This window comes from Pteropus medius, unplaced genomic scaffold (genome assembly GCF_902729225.1).
Source record: "Pteropus medius unplaced genomic scaffold, Ma_sr-lr_union100, whole genome shotgun sequence".
Classification (NCBI taxonomy): Eukaryota; Metazoa; Chordata; class Mammalia; order Chiroptera; family Pteropodidae; genus Pteropus; species Pteropus medius.
The window spans coordinates 42,977,939-43,003,939 of NW_024354875.1; the positions used below are offsets into that span (position 1 = coordinate 42,977,939).

At 32.6% G+C, this 26,001-nt stretch overlaps 2 protein-coding genes across 6 annotated transcripts in view; one reads left to right on the forward strand and one right to left on the reverse strand.

Moving 5' to 3' along the window:
• GNB4 (G protein subunit beta 4) overlaps nt 1-7,212 on the forward strand; it is a 44,539-nt gene extending 37,327 nt beyond the window's left edge. For both annotated transcript variants that reach the window (XM_039855731.1, XM_039855732.1), the window contains exon 10: nt 3,067-7,212. In XM_039855731.1, the coding sequence (XP_039711665.1) occupies nt 3,067-3,173 (107 nt within the window). In that variant the 3' untranslated portion in view covers nt 3,174-7,212. The remainder of the gene's footprint in view (nt 1-3,066) is intronic.
• Nucleotides 7,213-7,685: 473 nt separating this feature from the next.
• The window catches only part of MFN1 (mitofusin 1), a 29,431-nt gene continuing 11,115 nt past the window's right edge, over nt 7,686-26,001 (reverse strand). For all 4 annotated transcript variants that reach the window (XM_039855727.1, XM_039855726.1, XM_039855729.1 and 1 more), the window contains exons 8-18: nt 24,305-24,458; nt 24,121-24,188; nt 18,629-18,750; nt 16,857-16,983; nt 16,580-16,684; nt 16,187-16,289; nt 15,841-16,070; nt 14,764-14,916; nt 13,723-13,919; nt 11,791-11,925; nt 7,686-9,859 (exon numbers count right to left, since the gene is read on the reverse strand). In XM_039855727.1, coding sequence (XP_039711661.1) covers nt 9,778-9,859; nt 11,791-11,925; nt 13,723-13,919; nt 14,764-14,916; nt 15,841-16,070; nt 16,187-16,289; nt 16,580-16,684; nt 16,857-16,983; nt 18,629-18,750; nt 24,121-24,188; nt 24,305-24,458 — 1,476 coding nt within the window. In that variant the 3' untranslated portion in view covers nt 7,686-9,777. The remainder of the gene's footprint in view (nt 9,860-11,790; nt 11,926-13,722; nt 13,920-14,763; nt 14,917-15,840; nt 16,071-16,186; nt 16,290-16,579; nt 16,685-16,856; nt 16,984-18,628; nt 18,751-24,120; nt 24,189-24,304; nt 24,459-26,001) is intronic.

Below are 26,001 nucleotides of genomic sequence, written 5' to 3' on the forward strand. Positions count from 1 at the left end.
AGGATCCTTGTTGCCCTGAGTGCAGTTACAGTCTGTAAACCATAGTTGACATTTCTTTTTTTCTGAAGAATTAACATCCAATTCTGTCATATTTTCTTGTTTGGTAAGTTTTAATATAACTATGAATAGCAAATATAATTCATTGTGGTCTTTGCCAAATTATAATTTTTTTATAAGCTGACAGGAGACATTTTAATTTTAACTGCTATAGGTCATCTTCCTTCTGGAAAAGACCTTGTCTAGGACAGGACATGGATGCACACTGCCTTACCGTAGCCCCATGCTCAGTTCTGTCCTGCAGCTTCCAAAATATTAGTATTTACATCGAGTCATATTGGGGACTGTCATTAATAACAAATTACACAGTGATTTAATTTTTTTTTTTTTTTTAAGAATTAAAGTTATACTTTAATCAAATAGTTCTACATGGCTTAACTCCTCCCACCACACCCCACCCACCCATGTCCTTCCCATCTTCCAGTTTTTCTCATTTGGGGAATTTTGTTTCGAACATATCAGTATTTACATAATTATGACTTTTTAAACAGTACTTACTACTGAGCAGTGAGGTATGTACTATGACTTCTTTTGCTGTGCAGACCTTTTTTGTATTATCAAGTTATGTTCTTAGTTTTGGCTTATGGTCTTAATTTTGATGGACTTCTTACTAATCTACAACCTTTCTGCCAGTTTTGATAGGTCTTGGAGTGGATCCATTTTCATCCAGTGTGCCGAGTATCCAGTGGGCCTTTTCAGTCTGGAAACTTTTACCTTGTAGAACTAGGAAGTTTGGGGGTGGGGGGCGGGGAGGATTTAATTGCTAGCATTTCTTCTCCGTTATCATTCTTTTTCTAGAACTCCCATTATTCTGATGTTTTACTTCCTTGGACTTTCCTTAGACTTTCTTATTCTGTCCTATTTTCCATCTCTGTCTTTATTTGTTCAGTGTTCTGGGAGGAAGTCCTTGTCTTTTTTTCTTTTTTGATCTTTCTGTTAAGTTTTGGTTTTTCATTTCTGCTATCATCTTTTTGAGATATTTTTTTGTTAAGGCATCCATTTTTTTTTTTTTATGACTAAAGACTTGTTTCTCTGAGGTTATTAATGAAAGCCTTTTTTGAAGTTTTCCTCTTCAAGCCTAATCTTTTATATTTTCCAAATTGCTTTTCCCACCTGTCTTCCTTCTTATTTGGTCCCGTCTTTATTTTTAGAATATTTCCTTAAAACTCTAGTGATTCCTAGCTTGTTCTTCGCACCGAAGAGTGAGGCACTAAAACTGTTTGAAAGCCCAGTGCACATGGTTGGGGTGTATTACATGTAGGCCTCATTGAAGGACAATCTGGCCAGGTTTTCATTGGGGAAACACTGATAGATCTTATGGACTTTTCCCCCTTGGGCTAGCTATGTTCTCTGAGGTGGATTTTCTACTTTTCTACCTGGAATGTATAAACTGGCTGCCAGTCTGGGAGCTGATTTCAGGAGGGAAGCTGGGGAGCAAAACAAGTAGCAAGTAAACTTTTTTTACTCCCCATTTTCCTCAGTTTCGCCAATCTCACCTGTGCCTATTTTCTTTCTGTTAAGAGACCGTTTTATACTCTCCCTAGTAAATAAGTCTAGTCTTAAATTTCCTGAAGAATGACCAATCACCTGACTGAAGAGTGGAAGAGGAAACCTGAGTCTGATTCTTAGACACTTTCTAACACAGTCTTAGTTTACCCTAGCTTTGCCCCTACCTGGTCTCGGAGATTACTGGTTCCACTGGTATCTGACCCTTTTGGAGGTTCTGCAGTGTAATTTTGTTTCTTGAACAAAAGACCATTTGCTATGAACTCAGCTATTTAGGGTCCACTAAAACAGTTCTTACCATCTAGCTTACAAAATTTTGTCGTCGTTGCCTGTTCTTATATCCTCACTGTCCTTGTGGAGTTTTGTCCTTACCTTTTTAAACTCCTATACAGTTGTTGAGGTTTCTGAGAACTAGAGGAAATATCAACATTCTCAGGAAAAGTTGTTTGCATTTTACATGTATATTTTTGGGGATATTTTATTGTCCAAGCCAGGTACTTTTTTAAGGTATTAGCTGTTTTGCCTGGATTTAATCAGTATCCACAACAAAAGTTTTTCTCTATTTTTTAATATATGCTTGAGTTTTAGTTTTGCTTTGCTTACTGGTTTTAAGGTTGGCTTAACTGGATACTTTCACCTTGAAATTGAATTGTGGCTTATTCTTATGCTAATTTATTTTCCTTTCTAGCGTGTCTTGGATATTTAGCCATAATGTTCATTTTTATTTCAACCTATAATGGTAAATTTGCCCATTGCCAAACGTTGCCATACTGGATATGCTACAATGAATATTAAGAGCTAGATAAGATAAACTTCTGTTCCTGAGATTGAATGAAAATGATATGCTTAATTACGTAGAGAGAACACAGTATTAAAGAAAAAATTCTTGTAAGAATTTTGATATATTCTATTTTTTCTTTAAAATCTTTGTATTTCTCATTTTCCTCCCAAATATTTGGGAATATTTCATTTTATCCTGTGTGCTAATCAGAATATCAAGATTAATATAAAGAAGAAATTAAAACTAGATGAGTTTGATGGCTTCAGAAGGCTATAATCAAAACATTTTAGCGTTTGGTGGTTAAGAGAAACAAATTATATTGGTATTTTGATACGGCAACTTCGTTCTTGTTTTTGTTGATCTGTGGTAAAAGACTACTTCACTGAAATTCATTTAAAATTTTGTTTGTTGAAAACAGCACTGCTCAGTGGCAAAATTGGAGTATCATGAACTTATTAGAGATGTAGAGTAATAGCCTATATCTTTTCCTAGATTATAAGAAAGCATAATTATGAAATAATTTTGCAAAAATGAATAACACGATTTGATGCATGTCAAAAATTCATGTACAAAGAATTGTTTTACTTAACAATGTACAGCTTATCCCTGGCACTCAGTCTCCCTCGGAGGAATCTGTTAGCTTTTAAGATCTTTTACACATACACTTGTTTAATTCTAAAACTTGTCCATTGCTAACTTTTTACTGAACTTTCATTTTTCAGGTGTTCTTGCTGGTCATGATAACCGTGTCAGCTGTTTGGGTGTAACTGATGATGGCATGGCTGTGGCAACAGGCTCTTGGGACAGTTTTCTTAGAATCTGGAATTAACAGTGCATACACATTTTCTGTCCTCCATTGATATCTGGAGAAATCAGTGCTACAGCCTATAGCTGTGAAAAAAATTCTACCTTATATTTGCAGGTGAAGATTTTTCTATTGAGATTATTATATACAAAAAGAAGCTTTCAGTAAACTACAAAATAGAAAATAGATGAAAAAAAAACAAGGCAAAGGTGCTTGCTGAGATCAGAAGGACCGGTGTTAGAGGAGTCGAACTAATTTAACCTTAATGAATTTTTGCTTTTACTAAGTCTCATTCTTTCTTTGTGTAGAACAAAATGTACACATTATAGCAACCTAATACGTTTGTTTGCGTTTTTTAAAGAACTACATTTTAACTTTGTATACATAAGAAATGTCACATTTTTGAGTTTTGTAGTGGAGGAACTAGGCACAGTAGTAGATGGAAGTAATACCAAATGTGTGTGTCTGTGTTTGAAGAAAGTCTTCTTGAATTTTGACGTCCCTTTTTAATGTTAAAGAGATCCTGGTTGCTAGATGTTTAAGAAAGCTGACAGCTGGGTACCTCTGTGGGGAGTCTTTTTGAATATCATTCGTTTCTAGTGCATCCTTTGCCATCATGTCAATTTAAATAAGTGCTCAATTTCAGTCCTTTGAGGGGGAGATCATTGGAAGGCCAAGGGATAGAGATTTCACTCTGAAATTTGAGACATATGTAAGAAACTCAATAAGTAGACGACAGTAATTGCATATAAATGGTTCTTGGCATTTAAAAAAACATACTATGATCAAATGACACTTCGAGTAGCCCTCTAAATAGTTGGACTTTCCTACTGATTACATATTTTAGAACTGAGTTTGTAGAGTATACGTGTTATTTCAGAACATATGGATTGTCTTTACATCTGAAGATTTTTCCCCCAGTGTTCTCCCTCATTATGCATCTAGATAGGAAATATGACATTATGTTTTTGAAAGAAGTGTAAATAAAATCTAACCAGTCACGAGACCTGATTAATTATAGTTGTAACAAGGTGGCTTTATGAATTTATGTTCACATATTATGAAATCTGAATTAATGTAAACTGTGCCTTCAAATTTTAAAAAGGAAACATTCAAGCTTTTTGCTCTTCTGTAATATTTCTTCCCTTAGCACAAAATATTGGTTTCTAAGTAGCATGGCTTTGCTTCAAAGACTGGCTAGATGCATGTGACTATTTTAAAGCCAAAAGAAAATCCCAAGAGGTTTTTAAAGGAGTCAAAGGAAAATACTAAGCAATTCATTCCTCTGCTTGTCAATGGTATATATAATGTGTCTGTTTCAAGAAAGGGCCCTCCTGAATTTAAACAAAGATACTTCTTCCTTTGGATTTTCTTACAAATAAATCTAAATGACTGACAGTGGAAGATTGTTAGTCTTGTTTGATGGTGACGTCACAAGTTATTCTGAGCTATAGAAGTGCATTGTGTTAACTCAGTAAATTGTCAGTTACTAGTGAGATAGGTCTCTATTAACTTTTTATTACCTGTAACCCTAACCTAAATACTTCCAAATTTTACATGTCAATTTTCATTTTTCTATTGTGAATGAGCTATTACACCAACTATAATAAAGTCAGTGTCAGTTTTAACATCAGTTGATATTAAAAAGAGAATAAAATGAATAAGGGAAGATTAAGATATAAGACCAAAAAAAAAAAAAAGACTTGTAGATGGCAGGCATGAATGTATATATATATATGTTATACACATAGATTTCTGTGAATTTTTTTGCTGTTAATGTCTGTGGACTATATCACTTCATAAAGACCAGCTCTTGAGATAAGGCAAGAAAATTTTAAAGGAACAAATTAATTTCCAAAAAACAAAGGAGAGGTGAGGGTTTGCCAATGTAGTTCAGCAATTCATTCCAAAATCCTGTTCAAGAAAGTACTTATAGAGAGTATATATACTTATATAGAGTATCTCCTCTAGTTTGAAAATTATTCTAGGAACAAGATACTTCTTTAGTCAGAGGCATACAGACTATAAGAATCCTATGGTATTAAACATGTTGATAAAAATGACTTAATGTTACTAAAGTTTAGATCATTTAAAAGCAGTTCTCATAATTAAATATTAGACAACTGAAAACCACCAGGATTGTGGCTAATTATACATATGACCAAATGGCAACCTCATTACCACATTAATTTACTAGTTAAACTTTTGCTTTCTATGGGTTCAGCTAATTGTCTATTTAATTCTGTTGTTTATAAAACTTCATGAAATCAATAAGCATATAACTTGAATAATACTGTACAGTTTGAATCTTAGTTTTTTAAGACTTAAAAATATGGCCAAATGTAGTTTTAGGGAATTTGCATCACTAAAAACATTGCAGTTATCTGATGTCAGTTTTTTTTTTTTTAACTTTAAAGAAACAAATATGTGCCTCAACAGGTTTATTTGAAGACTGATTACTTCATAAAGACTAGTTTTTAGAGATCTGGCAAGAATATTTTAAAGGCATATATTCTTTTCTAAAACAAATGGTGACATGCCATTGTGGTTCACCAAATCATCCCAAAAACCGGCTCAAGAAAGCACTTGCTACCATGAGCTAGGTCCCTCCCTAGCTCATATTTTTATAGCTATGATTCCATGGTTAAACAGACCATATTGAGTTCCATCTTCATACAGGCAAAGATTTCAACTACATGAGATACTAGCAGGTAGTTCTTATAATTTAGACTCAGCTGAACTAATACTACATGATGATAGCGGTAGACTCCTAGACGTGATGGATGTAGGTGCTTCTGAAATATGGGGTAAGCAATTTTAAAATTAATCTATTAAAAGAAAAACAGATCTTGACTTCTTCAAGTATTGTGCCCCCTCCCCTAAATACTGTGCCAATATTACCTGATCTTCTGAAGTCTTAGATTTAATAATAAAGACTTTATATACTTTAAAAGTGAAAACCTTCATGGAAATTTATGCTTTGGTTACCAGTGAATGTCACACATTTAAAATTATAACAGTTGAATACTTGTGGCTTATCTGGAACAGATTAGTTAAAAGTCTCCCAAATGAGCCCATCATCATTTTAACAATTCCAGAATCTTTAGGGTGTGAGTCAGGCTAAAAAATTTTTAAATTATTGTGTTTAGCTTCTAGTTTCCCTTTTGCCATTGTGGAAAACAAAATTTTAAACTTTTTCCCACCTCCTATAATAATTTTTAAGACACACAAGCTAAACCATCTTTCTTCTGAGAAAGGGTAGCACAATGAATAAAATTGGTATTTTAGATTAAGCAGAACGTAAAATGCATTTCATATTTACTAGTTTTTCTTCCATTGTTAGAGGAGTTGCCTTAAATTCAGTACTATATTTAAAAACATTGGTTACCTTAGGTACTCATGAAAATGGTTTGTAGCTGAATGTCTAAGCACTGTGTTTTAAAAAGTAATTTATTAATCACAGATGGTACACCTTGTATTTAGCAAATTTGTTCACGTTAATAAAACTTCCTTTTTTTCTTAAATCCAATTACTGATCCTGTAACAATTATGATGAGTGCAGCACTATGAAAAAACCAGTGGTTTTGTCAAGTGTTCAATGTGCCCGACAAAATCTTACATCATACAGTATTTTTCTTAATTAACAGAACTTCAATGGTTTACCTGGTAGATATTTCAAGCCTTTGTCTTTTAAACAATGGTGCTCTATCCTATTCTTTTCAAAGAAGCATCTGAACACTTGCATTCCATATTCTTATCCAAAGGCACCAATATCTAAATAGGTTTTTAAAGTTGATAAAAAGTTTTTCTTCAACCAGAAAGATAAACATTTCTACATAGTTGTGGCCAATAGACTCAATGTCAGTAGTACGACTATGGGAAAGGTGAACCTACTAAATTAAAGCTCTTAAAAAAACTTTCAACCAAACGAATGATGGATTTGTACCATGACTTAACAGTATTCTTGGATATTTCTTGCAGTGATTCATTCCTTTACTTGTACAGTAGTTCTGTGAAATATTGCTGTGAATTCATATTGTATCAATAAAGTGCTTTAACCAGATTCCATGTAGCATGTTTTAAGTCAATTAGACTGTATCATTAAAGTCCCAGAACTAAACTCCAAGCTCAGTATTTTATACTCAGCCCTAGTTCCTTTATCTAAACATAAGGCCATGAGCTGCTGGAGCAAGGAAGAGATTGGAGTGCTCCTGACCTATCCTTTAGTACAATGTGAGTTTACTCTTAAAGTGTCACAGATTTTCATTAAAAATCAAAATTAAGTCATTCTTTCCCTGGAGCTCACTTAGGATCATTTAGTTTCCTTCTGTGTAGTCTTTAAATAAACAACTCTATTGCTTATAGTACTGATTACAGCTTTTACTCTCATCATCACAACTTTGGGGGAGGATGAATGAGTAAACTTTCAACATTAGGCCAGGTGTACTAAACAAGTAAATGCAACCAAAAGAAGAGCCAGTCTACTCATGGTAGCTTATACACTTCCTGTAAAAATTAAAAGTAAAACTGACTAAATGCCAATATAAATGCTACATTTATTGACTATCAGGCAAACAAGTTTTATTTTTACCTTGCAAGCTTGCATATTTATAAAAATGTAGTTCTGTAAAAAGTCTGAGGTTATACAAAGTTTATAAATCTGCAAACACATAGTGAACAATAACTACATCAGCTGTAAATTACATAATTTCTGTAGAACTCACAGGCTTGTAGGTACACTTACCTCTAGGCATAAGGGCTGAGTTTCAATATTTTAGTGTTCCATTTCCAGTATTTATACATTTTCAAACTTGATCAGGTAGAGCTGTATTCAAACCAGTGATGGAAAATTTACTACAAACTATACCAGAACCACAATTCCAGTAGTCCCCAAACTCTAGCATGCATCGGGATGACCCAGAAGACTTGTTACAACATGGATTGCTGGTCCTCAAACCTAGTGTTTGATTCAGTAGGTCTGGGGTGGTACCTAAGAATGTGCATTTCTTAAAAGTTTGCAAGCAATACTGTAGATTCAGGGACCAAACTTTAAGAACCACTGTAGTATACTAATGAGGTGATACCAAACCATTATGCTGTTTCAAAAGTTCAAGTACTTCCTATAAAGATTAAGGCCTTGAACTTGTAACAAATTAGCAGTAAGCAGTCTTGGGCATCAGTTTTTTATGTTGCAGTTTGTTACCTGATCCCACTTGTTAGTGGCTTTTACCATCTTTTGGTTATAAAGCAATAATAAAACCTATAAGTTAATATTTATTTGGATTTGACACTGCATCCTAGTATCTGATATAAAAACATTTTTGAGAGGCTTCTATGGCCTAAATAATGTTACATTCTACTTAAAATATCTTAAAAAATAGTGTTGCACCTGCTGTGAAAAGACAGAATAGCATCCAGGAGCCTTAAAGGCACAGAAAAGTACTGAGTATTAAAATGAAAAAGAGCCTGAAATGTTATCCCTCCCACAGAAAAAAAACAAGAATATACTTGGTCAGAGCACTGTGTCCTTTGTGACTGTGCATTTCTAATAAGCATCTAGGTGATGCTGATTTGGCTGTCTTCAAGACTACATTTTGCATAGCAAAGCCCTAGAATATTGTTTTTTAATGTTTCCATATGTTTCAATTAGTTTTTAACACCAATACACACAATACTGGGATCCATAAACATTTCACTAAGCTAAAAAATACAGTGATAATTTTTAACCATGCCCTGGCAAATTCACACAAAAAGAAATCAAGTCACCCCGGGAGGACAATCCAGCAGTATCCTCAGCCAACCTTCTGAAGAACAGTTTGTAGATGACTATACCCAACCAAAATGCAGACCTCTTATATCTCTGGCGATTTTTATCACTTCAAACATTACTCCTAAAACTGAGATACAAAGCTTTCCTTACTGTAGTCATAGCTGAAGCTGAAAATGCTTCTTTAAAAACAGATCAGGAAGCTATTTAGATCTAGATACTTTCAGTAGAGACTATTTAGAATAACAAAACTTAATAGTGCTTTACATTGGTTTTAATGGGAATAAAAGGAGTAAAAACCATGTATTTATTAGTGGTTTACATACCTGCCAGAATGGCAAAAGTGACTGTAACTTGCATAAATAATACACTCAAGAACATTCCACATTCCCTCTTGGTGGCTAGAGCAACGCAATTTATAGAACAAAGAAGTGATTATTCCCATTAAAGTAGGCATCAAAAATTAGTTTTCAGAAAGATGAAAGGAGCATTCTCTAACTCCTGGATACCAGGAAGCAGAGTTTTTCAGAGTTAAAAACGAAGAAAGCCCTAATTAAGAGCAAGGACCCACCCCTCAGGGGTCACATAGTTGGTTCTATTGCTTTTAACTAATTCATTATTTTAACACATCAAACAACTTAGCCTTTTCTTTACTCAAAGTTAAAACCAAAGAGATATTATAACACTCTTCAGAAATGCAAACACCCTGAGATAGATCATTACCAGAATCTATACGAGAATTTGCTACTTAGGTACAGTGAATATAGTTCATATTTAAAGTCATTTCATAAAAATAGTAACTGTCCCAAATCATCCAAGTTCCACTTTCTCCTATGATGATCACCAAAGCAAACTCTATGGTTAGGATTCTTCTTCATTGCTTGAATGTAGAAACTGCTTAGTAAAATTCTCCAGCTCGTTTTTAAGTTGAACAGCTTTATTTCTAATTTAAAAAAATGAACAAAACAATCTAATTATCATAAAGGACAATGAGGAAAAAATGCATTTCATACAATCTTGAAAAACCACCAGCCAGGTAATGCTACATTTATCTAAATTCAGATTATAACAACTCTTTTTAGAGTACTTACTATATATGCTACTATAGCTTTACAATAAACAGACTCTAATGTCTAGAACATAAAAGAATGAAAAGCATAGAAGGCACTGGAGTCCTATCACCTTATGTGGGACTTGTAGCCTAAGTCATGTACAGTCATAACTGTCCTTGAATTTCCTTTAAGTCAAGCATAAAGTATAGAATAAGGTTTTATACATGTATACAAGTAGCTGACAGATGTCAAAGGCCCATGGCATACCAATAAAATCAAACTTGAATCATACTTGATGCAGGCAAATGTCCATAATAAGAGAGGACAACAAACTAAAACTGACAGAGGAACACAGATTTGTGTGTCCCTTTTTCATACTATGGTACACCCACACAGTTGCATGAGCTTCTTCCTTTTTTCTTGGTCTTGTTCTGTTATTGAGTGCATATGCTTGAGATCATGTAAGTTAAATGTACATATGAACTCCACTGTATATTTATTCAGGCAACTCTCCTGAAGTACTAGGTAAATTAAATTTTATCGGAATGGCTGAGCCTAAAATATAAACACTAGGGATTGCAAATTTTATGGTATTTCTTATTTAAAATTTTCCTTAGAAAATTAGAAAAAAGATGAATTAGCAGATTAAAAATATTCACTTATTCAAGTGAGTCCAGCCAAAATCAGAAAGCTACATAAGTATAAATAACCTGCTTTATCATATATGTTTACTATAATAAGATGAAACCATTTAAAATCCTACGTAGGTTTAGAGACTCATGGACATGGACATTGGACTAGTGGTTACCAGAGGGAAGCGGGGAGGGAGGAGAGGGAAAAACTAAAAAATAAAATGTTAAAAATTTAAAAAAAAAAAAAGTAAAAAATAAAATAAAATCCTACGTAAGTTAAAAAAAACACATAAAAAAACTTCTACTGGATATAGTTTCACCAAATTTCAAAGGCTGTATTTGGGATGATCTACCTTATAATAGGAGCAATGGAATTCACTTGGCTGTGTGCATGAAAGCAGGCTAGGATCTAACAGACAGGTAGTCATTTTAAGAGATTCCAAAACTAAGGTACAATGAGAATGTAACTGCAGATCAGATTTAGGCACCATGGAAAGATATACTATCACAGTTGTTTTAAATACATGTCTCAAAATTCAGGTCACAAGGACCATCTCTCCAATTTTCAGACATTGCAAACTGCTCTTATGTAGGCAACTGTATGTAGCATGTATCTTGGTATGTAGCAGCAAGGATTAAATGATACTTAGTGATTGTCTCAGACTCATGAACCAGCAAATAGGTAATAAAGCTGAAAGTTAAGAACTGCCAAGAAGTATAGATATGGTGATACTTTTGGTCTTGTCCTCAAAAGCTAAATTTATTTATACCTCAAAGAATCTATGATAAATCATATTAAACCAGAATTCCACATTATAGTAGGATATTTTGCTTACCTTTGCTGTTTCAAATTTAAGCATCCCCAATAGTCCTCAATGAGAATGGAAGTTATGGGTCTTGGATATATACAGGACTAAAAACTCTTAATTACAGAACTTGTGCTTTCAAAAAGGACTAATATAGCTTAACAGTTGTTAAGTTTAGATATAAAAACTCCCTTTACTTCAGATTTATCTTGTTAAAATTAGCTTTCACTGAAGTTGCAAAACTATGGAAATATGGGAAATTATAATTTAGCCAACATAGAAAGCTAAAAGTTTTAACACAAATGCTATAGTGATTTTACATAATTATATTTGAGTAATGAGAGCAATAAATGTTTATATTATTGAGAAAAATGGTTCAAATACCTTAAAAGCTTTGAATTTTTCTGTATGTCTTCCAATTGATCTATCTCTTTGGAAAATCTAGCAATTTCTTCTTCTAGATGTCTTTGTGTAATATCAACTTGTTGGCAGAGGCGAGCAAAAGTGGTTGCCATTTCCCTAAAAATAAAAGACAATTTTATCAGCAGTCATGAATGTCTTTCAAAATGAATAGGCTTTATTTTAAGCTTATATAAAAAGGAGATCACAAGTTTAAAAAATACTTAAAACATAAGGTATCAAAGCATAAGAAGTACTAAGAATGGTAAGAGAAGTTGGAATAGCACTTGTAAGCGTAATATGACCATCGGTTTAATTTCATCTGTCCTCAAAACCAATGCTCAACAGGCTATATTACCTCTGCTACATGGTTGTGAATATGAATAAGCTATAAAAAGGCAAAAGATGGATATATTTCTTCAGAAGCACAATAAGCTTTACTCCTGTCTCCTTCCCATAAAAATAATTACTGAGAAAGGGAAAGAAAATTTCATGAACTCCCATGACAGGCAAAAATCTTTAAATCATAGCAACATTTAACCATGTTTCTAAACCAAAGGGTTATATTTATTTTGTGTCCTAGTTAATAGGTTTGCTTTGGCAAACATTATGTTCATATTCTGCAACTAGGAGCATGCCCAGTAGGTGTATATCTCCGGAATATGATTGACTGACTCATTTTTTTCTGCAACTATTCTGTTTATCTTCATCTTTGCCCTGGTCTTTTTCCTCACCATTTTCTCCACATCCCATCAATTACCAACATTTGACAAAGCATATTTTATTAACGTAGTATTTAGCTAATATTATTTTACCTGAGTAATTAGTTAAGGTTGCCTCCATTAGAGTGTGGAGCCCTCTAAGGAAGAGAATTAAGTCATCTTTAACTTTTTATTTACCATAACCTCTAGCAAAGTTGTTATTACATGGTAGGCAATTAATAAACGTTTGATGATGAGATGAATAGAAAGCTTCATTAATTTTGTTTTTATGTATGAGACCATCAGCTGATTTGTGTTAGAGGTCTAAGTATCTTCCTTAGAAGAAAGCTCTTCCTTAGTATAAAATTAAAACTATTATATAAAACAGGAGTTCAATAAATATTTGGTGAATGAATGAATGAACTAATTCAGTGGTCTCAAATACACGCTCTCATTGTTTCTATTCTCAGTAGCTGTTAGAACAGGCTTTCATCTTTTGTCTGAAAACAGTATAATCTCTCTGCAAATTCTTGTCTCCTTAATCTAAACCATTCTATACACACCATACCACCGTAAAATTATTTGTTCAAAGCTAAATAATAATGCTATCACTCCGAGGAGTCCTAATTATTCAACCCCGTCTTAATGTTTACACTCGAATGTATCCCCCTTATATACACGCCTTTCACCAAAATTCTCTCATGTTTCTGAACACATTCCTTTTCCTCTACCCTCTTGCCTTTGGTTTGGGCTGTTTTCTCTGCCTAGATCTTATTGTGTCCATTCCACCCCTCCTCCAGGAAACCTTTATTGATCCACTAGCCTTTAACATATCAGATTCTAGAGTCTCACATAGTGAGAGGCTCTCATATTATCTATCTTTTCGCCTTTTATTAAATTATGCACATTATTTCTTCAATTAAACTGCAATCATCTTTAGCTCAGTGAACTTTTTAACTCGCTTCTCAGTAGCATCTAAATACAGAATATTATGCACTGACTCTACTGAAGTTCTATATATTTTTACTAAATCAATGAAACAAATACTTAAGATATATAAAAGAAGACACTTGGTAGACCCAGGTGTTTATGATAACAAAATGTGTTCACATTGTGATAATACTTTGAGCTATACTCTTATTTGTGCATTTTCTGCATGTAATATCATACTTCAATGAACTTTTTTTTTAAACCAAAGATAAAGTGTTCAACTCACTGTTGTACTTGATGGCTGCAGTTTGCACTCGTGAAACTCACAATCATCTGCAGTTTTTCAGTTGCATAGTTCACAAACTGCTGTTTAAAGGCTCTCTCTTTGGCACGGGTAGTCCAGGTCAGCCTTTCATAAAGATACAAAGCTCCATACATACTTAATGAAACAGATATGAGTTTCCAGCCTACCGTTTTCCAAATCTGTAACATAAATTTGCAACTTATTTTGAGAAAGAAAAACACCACTAGGGAGATTGTATTAAGAGGCATCAGTTCCCTACAAATCTTTGAGTCAGATCCATTTTTTAAAAATGCATATTCCTTCTCTATGAAAATCTGAAGTTATTAGAAACCAAACAAGCTGAAAATGAATGGCATATAAATATCAGACAAGAACTCTGATAATGTGCCAGACATTTGGTAAGTTGATTCAATGTATCTCAAAAGAGGGAGGTTAATTTCTTTTAGGTCAGAGGTTTTAAAAACCAAAATATGTAAATCTATGCTGTTAATGATGGGAAATTTTATTTAACAGATAAGAACTACTACTAGAAGTAATCATTAATATTTTAAGGCAGATCCTTTTGGTAGTCAAAGAAAGCTACATAAGGAACTTGGATCATTCTTGTTACTCCAATGTACAAATATTATTTCTTTGTGTGCTGTGATGGGAAAATAGTCAGAAAGCATTGTTTTAAGGACTAGCTAATTGGTGGTGTTTCTTTTCTAAAGATGGATTTTTAAAAAATTTAGATTGTGGTAATCATTTCACAGTATATACATATATATATATCTAATCATTATGTTGTATACCTAAAATACAATGTCATATAGGTAAATTATATTTAAATTTAAAAGTATATAAATAAATATTCTTAAAAATTTAAGAGTAGGCTTATGAACTCTTCTTCATTCATTAATTTTAACCTACAACTTTGTCATTTTGTAGATCTTGCAAACAGAAATATACCTTTCTCTTTGTGATCTAGCAGACAGCTTTGCAAAAATTTCAAATTTCATTATACTAAAAAGTACTGCTTCTTACCACTCCTCCAACAACGATGATGCCCACAGATGTTCTAGATGTAAGAGAGGCTAATCCTGTTATTAAGGTAACCATGAGTTCTTCCTGTGATGCATTATCTGGCATTGCTGGATTGGTGGGAGCAGTGGGAGTAGAAGCTAAAGATCTGGGGAGCTAATAAGGTTGGGAAAAAATGATCATTACAGTTAAACAACCACAAATGAAATAGTTATGTTTACAAAATTCTATTGCATTTCTTTTAAAATTATAGTAGTAAATCAATGAAAAGAATGACTCCAATTAATTAGTATACCATAAATATATGAAGAAAATAGAAATGCAATGAAACATTTTCTATGAAACTATTTTCTATGACTGATATCGTAAAGAATAATGAATTTTCATAATATACAATGAGTCTACCAGTAACAGTAGGCCCACAATTCTCAAAAGAAATTAAAACTATATTTAAAAAAATTTCTCACACCAGAAACACAATCCTTTAAAAAAAAACTGGACTTCAAAATTAAACTTTTACACTTAAAAATACATAAGAAAATTAAAAGACAAGCCACAGATCAGAAAAACACATTTGGAAGCCACATATCCAATAAAGGACTCATATCTAGAATATATAAAGAACTTCTAGAAGTCAATAAGAAGCCAAATAACCCAAATAAAGATTGAACAAATGGTATGAATAGACAGAACAGCTAAAAGCCATGAAAAGATGTTCAGAATCAGTAGTCATTTAGGAAATACAATCAAAACTACAATGAAGTAACACTTCACGTCCACTAGAATAAAACAGACAGACAATAACAAGTCTGGATGAGAATGCTGAGAAACAGAACCTTAACACGTTGCTAGTGCAGCTGCAATGGAAAAGTTTGGTAGTTCCTCAGAAAGTTAAACATGGAATTGCCATATAGTTCAGCAATTTCACCCCTAGGTATATACTCAAGACAACCACATAAACAAAATAAAAAAAGAGAATTTCAACTGGTAGAATCAAAGACACATATCTGTGTAGTAGTACAGCAATAAACATCTGATAAAAAGCCTTAAGACAAAAAAATAAAACAAAAAAACCAATACCTGAAAGATAGGTTCTGATAAGCCTAGAAGCACCCTCTGAGCATTTGTAGGCCCCAAGAAACGATGGACAAGGGAAGACCAGCCCAAGGAAAAACGAAATACAATATCCTCTTGAAAATCTGAACATAACTTGTGGCAATTCAGGTCATAGCTGAGATCAAATTTCTTGCAAGGAACCAGTGTATGTAGTTTATTCTGTATACCAGCTGGAAGTAATGGCTTCAAATTTTCTAGAAAGAACAAAATTACGACATTTATTTTAAGAAACGATAGTAAATACTGTTTTACACTTTATAAAATATCTAAAGGAAAATAAATCACATGCACTTGTAGCCATAAATATTACCAATAATTTCTTGCTGGGATTGAAGCATTGAAGTGTTGACTTCATTGGTGCATCTATCAGCCAAATTCCTTCCCATACCATCTTCTATGTGCTTATTTAACTCCTGTTAAAAACAATAAATGTCCACATTTTTTCTCTAAAATATTAAGCAGATTTTATAAAAACTTTAAAAATGTAGTTAAGTACTAAAATGACCTTATTCTAAAAGGATAACTTTGCTGTTCACCTTATATACAAGATAATTTACATTTATTATAAAAGTACACAAGAGATGTTAACAGTTCTATCACGTACTGATTGCAATAAAGACACTTAAATGGACAAACCCTACATAAGAGTGAAGAATACGGTGAGGAAATTATGTGAATAACTTCTAACTACAATTTAACTTACATTTTTATATACTTTCAATACACTTGGAGTAGGATGAAACTCAGAACAAAATTCATCAACCAAAACAGAGAGTCGACAAATTTCATCTGTCATTGCACAGGAAACCTGAAAATACAAAAATAATCAAGAGTAAAAAAATTAAATAAGATTATCAACCACTCAAAAAATCAAATTGAAAAAACTTAAAATATTCCTTTAAGGCAATAAGGGTAACATTTTTAGCATTATTAAAAGTATTTCCATTCTGTCTTCTAATCATGAAGTTACTTTTACCTACCTTATTTGCCACCTCCTCTGTAACCTCTCTGATTTTTTTCTTAACATCCAGTGTTAAAAGGTTCATTTGGTTGCGGATAAAGTCCAGTCTATCAATTTGGTCTTCCCTCTCTTCCATTGAATAAACCCTATTATAGTATGAAAAGTAATTAACATTCAGGTACCTTAAAATTCCAAAACAATTAAGCAAGGGCAGTCAATTATGTGTTAAACCATCTGTTAGCATGATACAAGAAAAAAATCTCATTTCAACATCAAAAAGGATTCAAATATTTCACTTAGAGATGACTGGATATGAACTACTTTGTTTCTCTGCCCATGTGACACTTGAGTCCTACAAAGGATTAATAAGGATTCTAAGTCTCCAAACACTTCATAGATATTTATAGAAATCAATATTAACTCTACTTAATAAACAAGGGTCAGCAAATGGCATCCTGCAAGCCAAATCCAGCCATTTGCTAGTGTTTTTTTCAAAAGTTTTATTAGAATATAGCTGTGCTCATTCATTTATCTATTGTCTAGATAGCTGCTTTTGCTCTAAAACGCAGAATTGAGTAGTTGCCAGAGAAAGTACGGCCCACAAGGCTACAATATTTTCTATCTGGACATTACAGAAAATTTGTCAACCTGTGATTGATATAGGGGAAAAAAAGGCCTGCGATCCTTTTAAGATCATCTCTAATTAAGTGTTCCCAAGACATTCTGATGATACAAACTGTCCCCAAATCGCATCTTTGTACCATTATTAGTCCAATGTCCTATATTTTAAAAAATCAATAATAAGGTCAATCCAGCGGACCAAATACTTACTTTGGCTAGTGTAATAAAGCAATTGAGCTGAAAGGGACATAAATGACAACACAATCTCATTATACAGAAATAATGCACAAGGCTGAGATCAGACTGGGTTCTTGCTGTTTTGTTTTATAGTCTGGAAATTCTCTAATTTTGCAGATAATACATTCTTGCAAAAGTGTTGAAATTAGGCAATAGACTTAGATATGAGCTAAGTTTTGTTCCCAGCAATATCAAATACACATTCAAAATTCTCAATTATATGTCATCTTGAACTTAATCTTTAATGTTTTATATCTTTCTTTTGTTTTGCTTAAGCCCAATAAAGGTTCAATTGAGTCTTAAGATTATGTTTGACACATCTAATAACATCCTGATCTTTGTTTCAAGTGTACTAAGGTTGTAAGAATTACTCTTTTCTTCAATAGTGTTGACACTTCCATGTACTCATTCCTATCTTTATAAAGTAATAAATGAATAAAATGGCACAGTATAGTATGACATATAGGGTAGTGCTTACCAAATTGACTTTCTGGCTGGCAGGTATACTCACCTTGTTTATTTACCAGCTGATAAAAACCACAACTGGCATAAAAAATGATTTTAAGGTATGAATACATAAAATATAGCTCCTAAGTTCAATGTAAAAAAAGAGCGTCATCTGTTTCGGACTTTAAAAAATTCAACTTGAAGAAATGGTTCTTCCACTGCTTTAAAAATATTTTAAAGCCATTAAACATTTTAAAACCACAACTCATAAACAATAATACCAAGATCCAGGGATTGTAAATGATGTGTTCAAGGTTGTGGAATAAATATTTACTTTAAAATATTCACTTAAAAACATGCAAGTAGGCATCAGTTAAACCCACAAGGTTGATTTTAGAAGAAAAAGTATTTATAAAATTTAAAACCTTAGTTTAAGGAATTCACATGGACAGTTACATTTTTATTTTGCAATAAAATGATTCATACCTTTTCTCTGCTGCTGCCACGTTTACTGAATCCATTATGTTTTTCACAGTATCTAGTATCTGTTTAGCTCTGATAGTGTGCTGTTCAAACTTTGTTTTCACTGCTGACTGCGAGATACACTCCTGCGAGGGGCCCAAGCCATAACACATTACTGTAATTCCATCCCAATATTTTTAGGAATTTAAACACAAAAACTTGCTGTTTATAACTTTAACCAAAACAGAAATAAAGATAGAAAATAAATGCATGATAAACACAACTTAAAATTGCAAAGGTTAAAAAAATTACAAAGATTCAAAAGTAAAAAGGGCTTTAAAACAGCAAGTTCATATCTTTGTGTAATTTTACACAGTAATGTGCAATGGTTTTTAACTATATTAAAAAATAAACAGGGTACTACTTTCAATGTTAGAAAAAGTTTTTCCTTTAGAATTACTAATTTTATTTGTATTGTCTTTAATCTACTTCTAATCTATCTTGATTTTCTCATACTTACAATAATCTATATAGTTTTTAATTGAGTTATGAATTAAATTCCACCATATTAAAATTAGTTGAATATCATTCACATAGGTTATTAAAAAGGACTTTTACAGATTAAAACCTGAACAATTTGAAAACTACTCTTTAACAAGTAACAATCTAAGTAATATTTTTAATTGTTTATGGAAAAATACCTACAGGTATTTCAAAAATAATCCTGTTATTGTCATTGGTCTATAGTGTGTGTATACAAGTCCCAATGATACCTTATCTCGTTTGTTTCATTTTCAAGCTAAATGCTGCTCATCATGTTAATAGCTGTACAAATCAGTTTGTTTCATGACCAAAGTCTTTTTAAATAGAAGAGAATATATCAGAGTGCATCACATATAGTGATAGATATTTATTCTGCAAAATTTTGGCTTCAATTTCAATATATGTGCATATTCTTTTTTATTTAAAATATTTATGGTGAGTCATCATTGAATGTTTGCAAAATTATTAAATTAAAATCAGCCTTTCATTTTTACCTCATAGAAATTGACATAACATTGAAAACTACAAGTATTTACAGAGGAATACTATCTAGTCTTTGAACAATCAAAGAATGTTGATCTGGGTTACAACATCAAAAACTATAATAGATGTTTTGTAAGAGGCTATGCTTATGTTCTATGACAAACTTTTAAAATGTAGAGATATACCCCAACTCCAATATTTCTTTGGATTCAACTTCTTGAATCTCTTTATACATATAACTAGTACAAAATTGTGGTCATTACTTCCTATAGTAATTACTATCCTTCATTAAAATAAATAGCTTTCAGGTTTTAAAGGGTATTCACTTCAAACTCTAGTCCTATACTTACTATCTCGAATTCAGTATGTAACACATTCATCCAATGCACTATTTATAACCTAGGCCTAGGCTTCGTGTCTCTAAAATGATTATTTGTTCACTTCATTAAGATAGAAAAGACTTTTAAAATCTTTTTTGCCATTTTAACTTCTCTTTTCAGTATTTTGTTCAAGGTATAGAACACAAAACAAATTGTTATTTAGCTATAGAGCTCATGAGGTTAATTCATTTAGTTAACAGTTTATAAAGCCTTATCTCAGAGACCATTACTTTTTTCCATTGCATACCCTCACTTTTGCTTGTGGTTAAGCTCATTTATACATCACTGCACATCACAAATCCTGAGGAGATTTGTGGTAGGAAGTTACAGCATTCCTGTTCTGTACATGCCAAAGCAAAACCCACTAACACCTACACAATATTAAACATTGTGTAAGAAGTGTAAACTGCTTATTTTTTAAACAATTAAAACAAAACGTAAGTTTTACTTTAAATATCCGTTTCATAAACTGCTAAATTAACCTCCATAAACAATTATAACAAAAGCATAAAAATATTTTTAAAAAAAAAGGTTAGAAGAAATTCTGTTCCTCGATGAAGTAGATCTAGATCTCAGCAATGAAGACCCCAAATTTGTAGATAACAGCACAGTATTAGAGCTAGACTAGACAGAAAAAAAAGATCTCCAAAAGTTATTAGGCAATATAAAAATTACTCCTTCATTCAAAAATATACAATGATGAGTAAGTATAAAGAATAGGCAATCTTGTTCTAATTAAAAAGTATCCACACTGATGTTCTCACTGATCAGAAAAACATCGAGTCAACCTGAAAAAGAAATACTTTATTCTGAAATGTTTGGGAAATGCTAATTTAAAGCTTCTTTATTGAAGTATTTCTCAGAGTCCTCAATCGACATAATATGCTTATAAATCTCCATGGGGAATATATATAGTGTGCAGCTGTTCCAAGACTTATTTTATCAGGTACTCTAATTTTCCAAGGAAAAGTTTAAAATACTACACCAAACCAATTTCAATTCCATTTTGTCAATGTATGTTGTAGACTGTTTTACAACTTATAAAAGATAAGTTGTAACAATAACCATATCTCAATTAAGATAGTTTTCTGATTTTATAATAACATCTAAAGAAACCAGCTGGTAATTAATCATACATAGCTACACATATGTAAATATTAATATTTATGTGTAATTAAAATGTAAAATGTCGTCAAGACCCCTTGATAACAGATCCCAAACATTCAATAACATAACATTCACCATTCTCAACTTACACTAAATGTTAACATTCAGCCTCATTTGTTTACCTTTCCTTCTCTTATACTCCATTCAGATAAATGTCTATATATATATACATATATTTTTTTACACAACCAAAACTATTAAAAATAGTTAATAGCCAAATATTAAAGCAAAGAAATTTAGATTTCTAAATGGCATTTAGAATATACACCTGTCCAGAGATTGAAAACAAGAAAACATATTAATAGAATCAACGATTTTCTTGATTGATTTTACCTGATTTAATTTCCAAGCCTTGTTTAACTCAGTATTCTACATGTTCATTAATATTTAGCTCCTTTGAACCAAATGAATCTCAAAGAAGTCCATGGCAAAAATCAGACAGTTTTGATAAAAACAAGGTTGGTACAGTTTTTCTTTTCACAAAAATCATCACATAAGACTATAAAAAAAGGGAATTCTAAAAATGAAGAGAAAATTGTGTATAAAGGCTATATCTGGTGATCACAATGCAAAGAATCCAAGAAACAACTAAAAGTTGATGAAAAGAATTAAAACATCTGAATTTTAACTCCTGCATTTTAATAAGAAATTCCAAAAGCTATAATTAAAAACAAACAATGAAAACTAAACTGGATACTGAAATCCATGGAATATAGTCCAAAATATAGTCCAAAGCTACAAAGACAATTTCATAGCCCTAACGTCTTCCTTAAAGAACAAAAAGCAAACCACAATTTCATTTAAAATGCTTTGGACATCCAGACAAAATTCTTGGCCTATTTGATCATTTCTTCAGGTAAATTCATATAATTTCTGGCTGATTCTCATTTTAGATCTATGATAGTTTCTATTAAACAAATAGTTCAAATTGTTTTTTTAATTTCTTTTTTTTAGATTTTTAATCCCCTGCCCCCCCCCCCACACACACTTCCACCCCTGACCTATGGATCTCTGAAGACGGGGCGTCTCTTCCCACGAGCTCACAGCACAAAACCAGGGCCTGGCGTACCCGGAGCCTGGCGTGCCCGGGGTATGGACTGTGGCTCCGCTGGGGCTCAAACCCAGGGCCTTCTGCATGTAAAGCGGACGTGCTAACCACTACTCTATGGAACCACATCACATTTCAAATTTTAAATCCTGACATTTTCCATGAGTTTATTTAAAAGTTCTTGCTCATAAACAGTTTTTTTTTCTGTATATAATTTTTAGATCCCCAAATGGACTTTCTGATTAAAAAAAAAGTAAACTCCCAATTTTCTCCTACAAACATTAAAAAGAACAGTTCCCAAGTCTGCATGATTATTACAATCACTTGGAAAGCTTTGAATTTATACAGATTTCTAGGTCCATCCTAGTGCAACCAGGATAGGTCAGGAATCTGCAGATCTCTAAAGTATCTCATGCGATTCTCAAGATCAGCCAGGTTTGGGAACCAGCACTCTATAGTACATTTTTTATTCTTCTCATTCCCACCTCTTCAAGGAGATATGCTGGGAAAGCAAAAACTGTACCAGAAACCAATATGAAAAAGATACAAATGTATAATGGAAGAGTATATGATCTGGTAGCAGAAATTGATGACAAACAAGAAAGGAAAGACAAGAGAAGGAAATGGAGAAAAGAAGGAAAGGAAGGAAGAAAAGGTCAGTAAGTAAGGAAGGACAAGGGAAACAGAACAGATCCTCTCCCCAATATTTTCCCTATGGATAAAATAACTGATAAGAGTGAGGAGAGCATCAAATCTCTTGTGAAAGCTAAAGAAAGAAAATAAACAGATAACAATGGTCTTTAGGTAACTAGGACTTCATGTATCCTATAGCCTAGCTTGAGAAGATATTTGTTGATACTCCAGGAGCCTCTGAATAATCAGATCTCACCAAGATAGCTGGTATTGGATTTTTCTTCCTTAAACTCTTTGTCTTCATCTACCTAATAATCTGCTTCTCATCAAATTAAAGATGGGGGATAGTGAACAAATGTTTAATTAAAAAAATTCTGCCCAGTACATTTAACATTCATGTCCTTACTATTAAGGCAGTTACTGCTTTTAAGGAAGAATAAGTACAAATGGAAGTTTTTAAGTTCTGCAGTTTTTGTGTTCATTTGTGGGTGAAAAGGATATATAATCTAAGCAGAGATAAACAGAGCTAAATAAGAGTTTAGATGTCTTTTATTATCTGTGTCTTTTAACACCTAAAGAACTTTTGAGTCAAATGCAGGATGAATTTTAATGTCTCTGAATAAAACTACACCAAAACATAAAGAAGTATCCTCCCTCCCCAATGCTGCACACACATTAGCTTTTCACGTGCCTCAGTAATTCCTACCACATTCCTAAGGTACAGCATCTGTATCTTAGTTATTTTTGTATTCATTCACGTGTTCAGGACATTTGACATAAAGTGTGGAGAATTAACAAGCAACAAGTTTAGAAATGTAATAAACTTCCATCAAATGACATTAACTATGTTCTATACCTGTCTATAAATACTATGGTACAAAAGAAAAAATGATCTTCACTATGCTCTTTCTATTCCATACCAATAGCCATTACGTTTGTTTAATCTTGCCTCAAATTACTGACTATAGAGAAGTTCCCTCAATGTAAAACACAAACAATATTAAAGTGTTTCTCATTGAAATACAAATACATAAGGAAAATGATCAAGAAAGAAATTACAATCTTTAATTCTCATTTCTTACGTATCATCCATTTTGCAGGGAATTCCTTTCTTCGAACCTTCCTTGCTTCACTTGTTGTGTAACTACACTAAATAACAGTAAAGTTATTGACAAAGAAAAATTGTGAAAATAGAACATTATGATCACTCTCCAACCAACGTTAGGGTCTTACATTAGCCGATACATTCACAAAATTCCTACCTCAAAGATTTGTTCAAAATTCTGAAACTCTTGTAATCTTGCCTGAAATCCTTCCGCAAGTGCCCCACCTGTAATAGTCAGGTGAAGATTAAAAAACCCAATACATAACAAGGTGGGATTTCTAGCATACTGTTTTTATAACCTACACTTGTATTTTAAAAGGAAATCTATAATGAATACATACCACCTTCTGGCATCCCCTGTGCTTTGTGCATTCTAGCATTAAGAACTTCCTTTGCGGAAACAAAGAAGATACGATTTCGTGCTTCTGAAGGATCTACAACTCTGAGCTCCTCCACCAAGAAATGTAGGCATCTTTCCATGTGCTGTCTGCGTACCTAGAGAAAAACAGGGTATTAAAACAATTCTAACAATTAAACAAAAATAACAGCTACAGGCCTATACTAAACTCCATTTATAGTGATATCATAGCAATAGTTCCCATATACTTAACAAATCCTAATTATAATTCTAATAAAGTTTGATACTTAGTGAAAGGAAATCTGTCTCTTAATTTAAATGATTCTCCCTTTGAACATTTACTTTAAAATTCTGATGGACCATCAAATTCTATGCAACCATTATGAAACATATCATAGACAAATATTAGTACTTAATGGCATGGGAAGAAGTTGCTAATTCTGTATTAAGGATGTACATGATTACATAACAAAAAAGAAATGTGTATATATTTATGTAAATTAATAGGTGGCATGCAGGCCAACACTCACAAGAATGGGTAGCATTTTAATTCCTTCCTTATACTTTTCTTATTTTCCAAATTTTCTACAATGAGGCTTTTAATACTTTTGAAATTAGGAAATAAGTGCTACAATAAATTTGCTACAATGAAGCTATTATTTATTTTGAAATCAGGACATAAAGAGTATATTTCTTTTCTTAAAAACACTGGGAATTAAAGTCGAAGAGAATGCATTAGCTAGGGGTTAGAGTTATAATGTTAGGTTTACGGTTAGCACTGGGTGTTAGAATTAGGACTAAGGGCTAAAATTAGGGTTATGTATTATGGCTATGATAAGAAATCTCATAAATTAAGTATTATGGCTATGATAAGAAATCTCTATGTTAACACTTAGTAAAATTAAGCTAAATAAGAATGGGGAAGAACCACCTGTGGATGACCTTTCCTAATTCTCTGATGATTAAATGAATTACCAATTTGAAAGAGTATGATTATAAAATAAGAGTCAATAATAGCAGAATATAAGGCTTCACATTAAGCAAATTCTAATTTTGGGTGTGGGGGGAACAATGAAAGCAAATAAACTAACATGTGAACAGTGATAGGATAGTGTGAATTTTCATTTTTTATGTTTTCTAATTCTTTAAAATACCAGATACCATTATTAAAATCATAAAATGTAGTATATCAAGCAAATAAAATATTATTTATAGACAAAGTGTCAGATACACTATTCTTTCTAAAAAGAAGTTTCTAAAACTACCAGCATGACTAAAATGAAAAACAATAATACCAAGTGTTGGTTAGAATATAAATCACTTGAAACTCTCATTCAGCTGGTGGAAGCATAAACTGGTACAAGCACTTTAAAAAATTCTTAGGCTATGTTTACTAAAACAGCATATTCTTAACCTGTAATTCAGCAATTCTACTCCTAAACATATGCCTATAGATTACTGATCCCTGCAGTATTGACATTTTGAGTTAGATAAATCTTTGGAGGGGCGGGTATTCTGTGATATAGGATGTTTACCGTTATCCCTAGCCTCTACCCATTAGATGACAGAAGCACATTCCATCAATTGTGACAACAAGAATGTCTTCAGACATGGCCAAATATTCTCTGGGATCGAAAGTGTCTAACCCCTCACACTGAGAACCACTGGTATATACCCAGC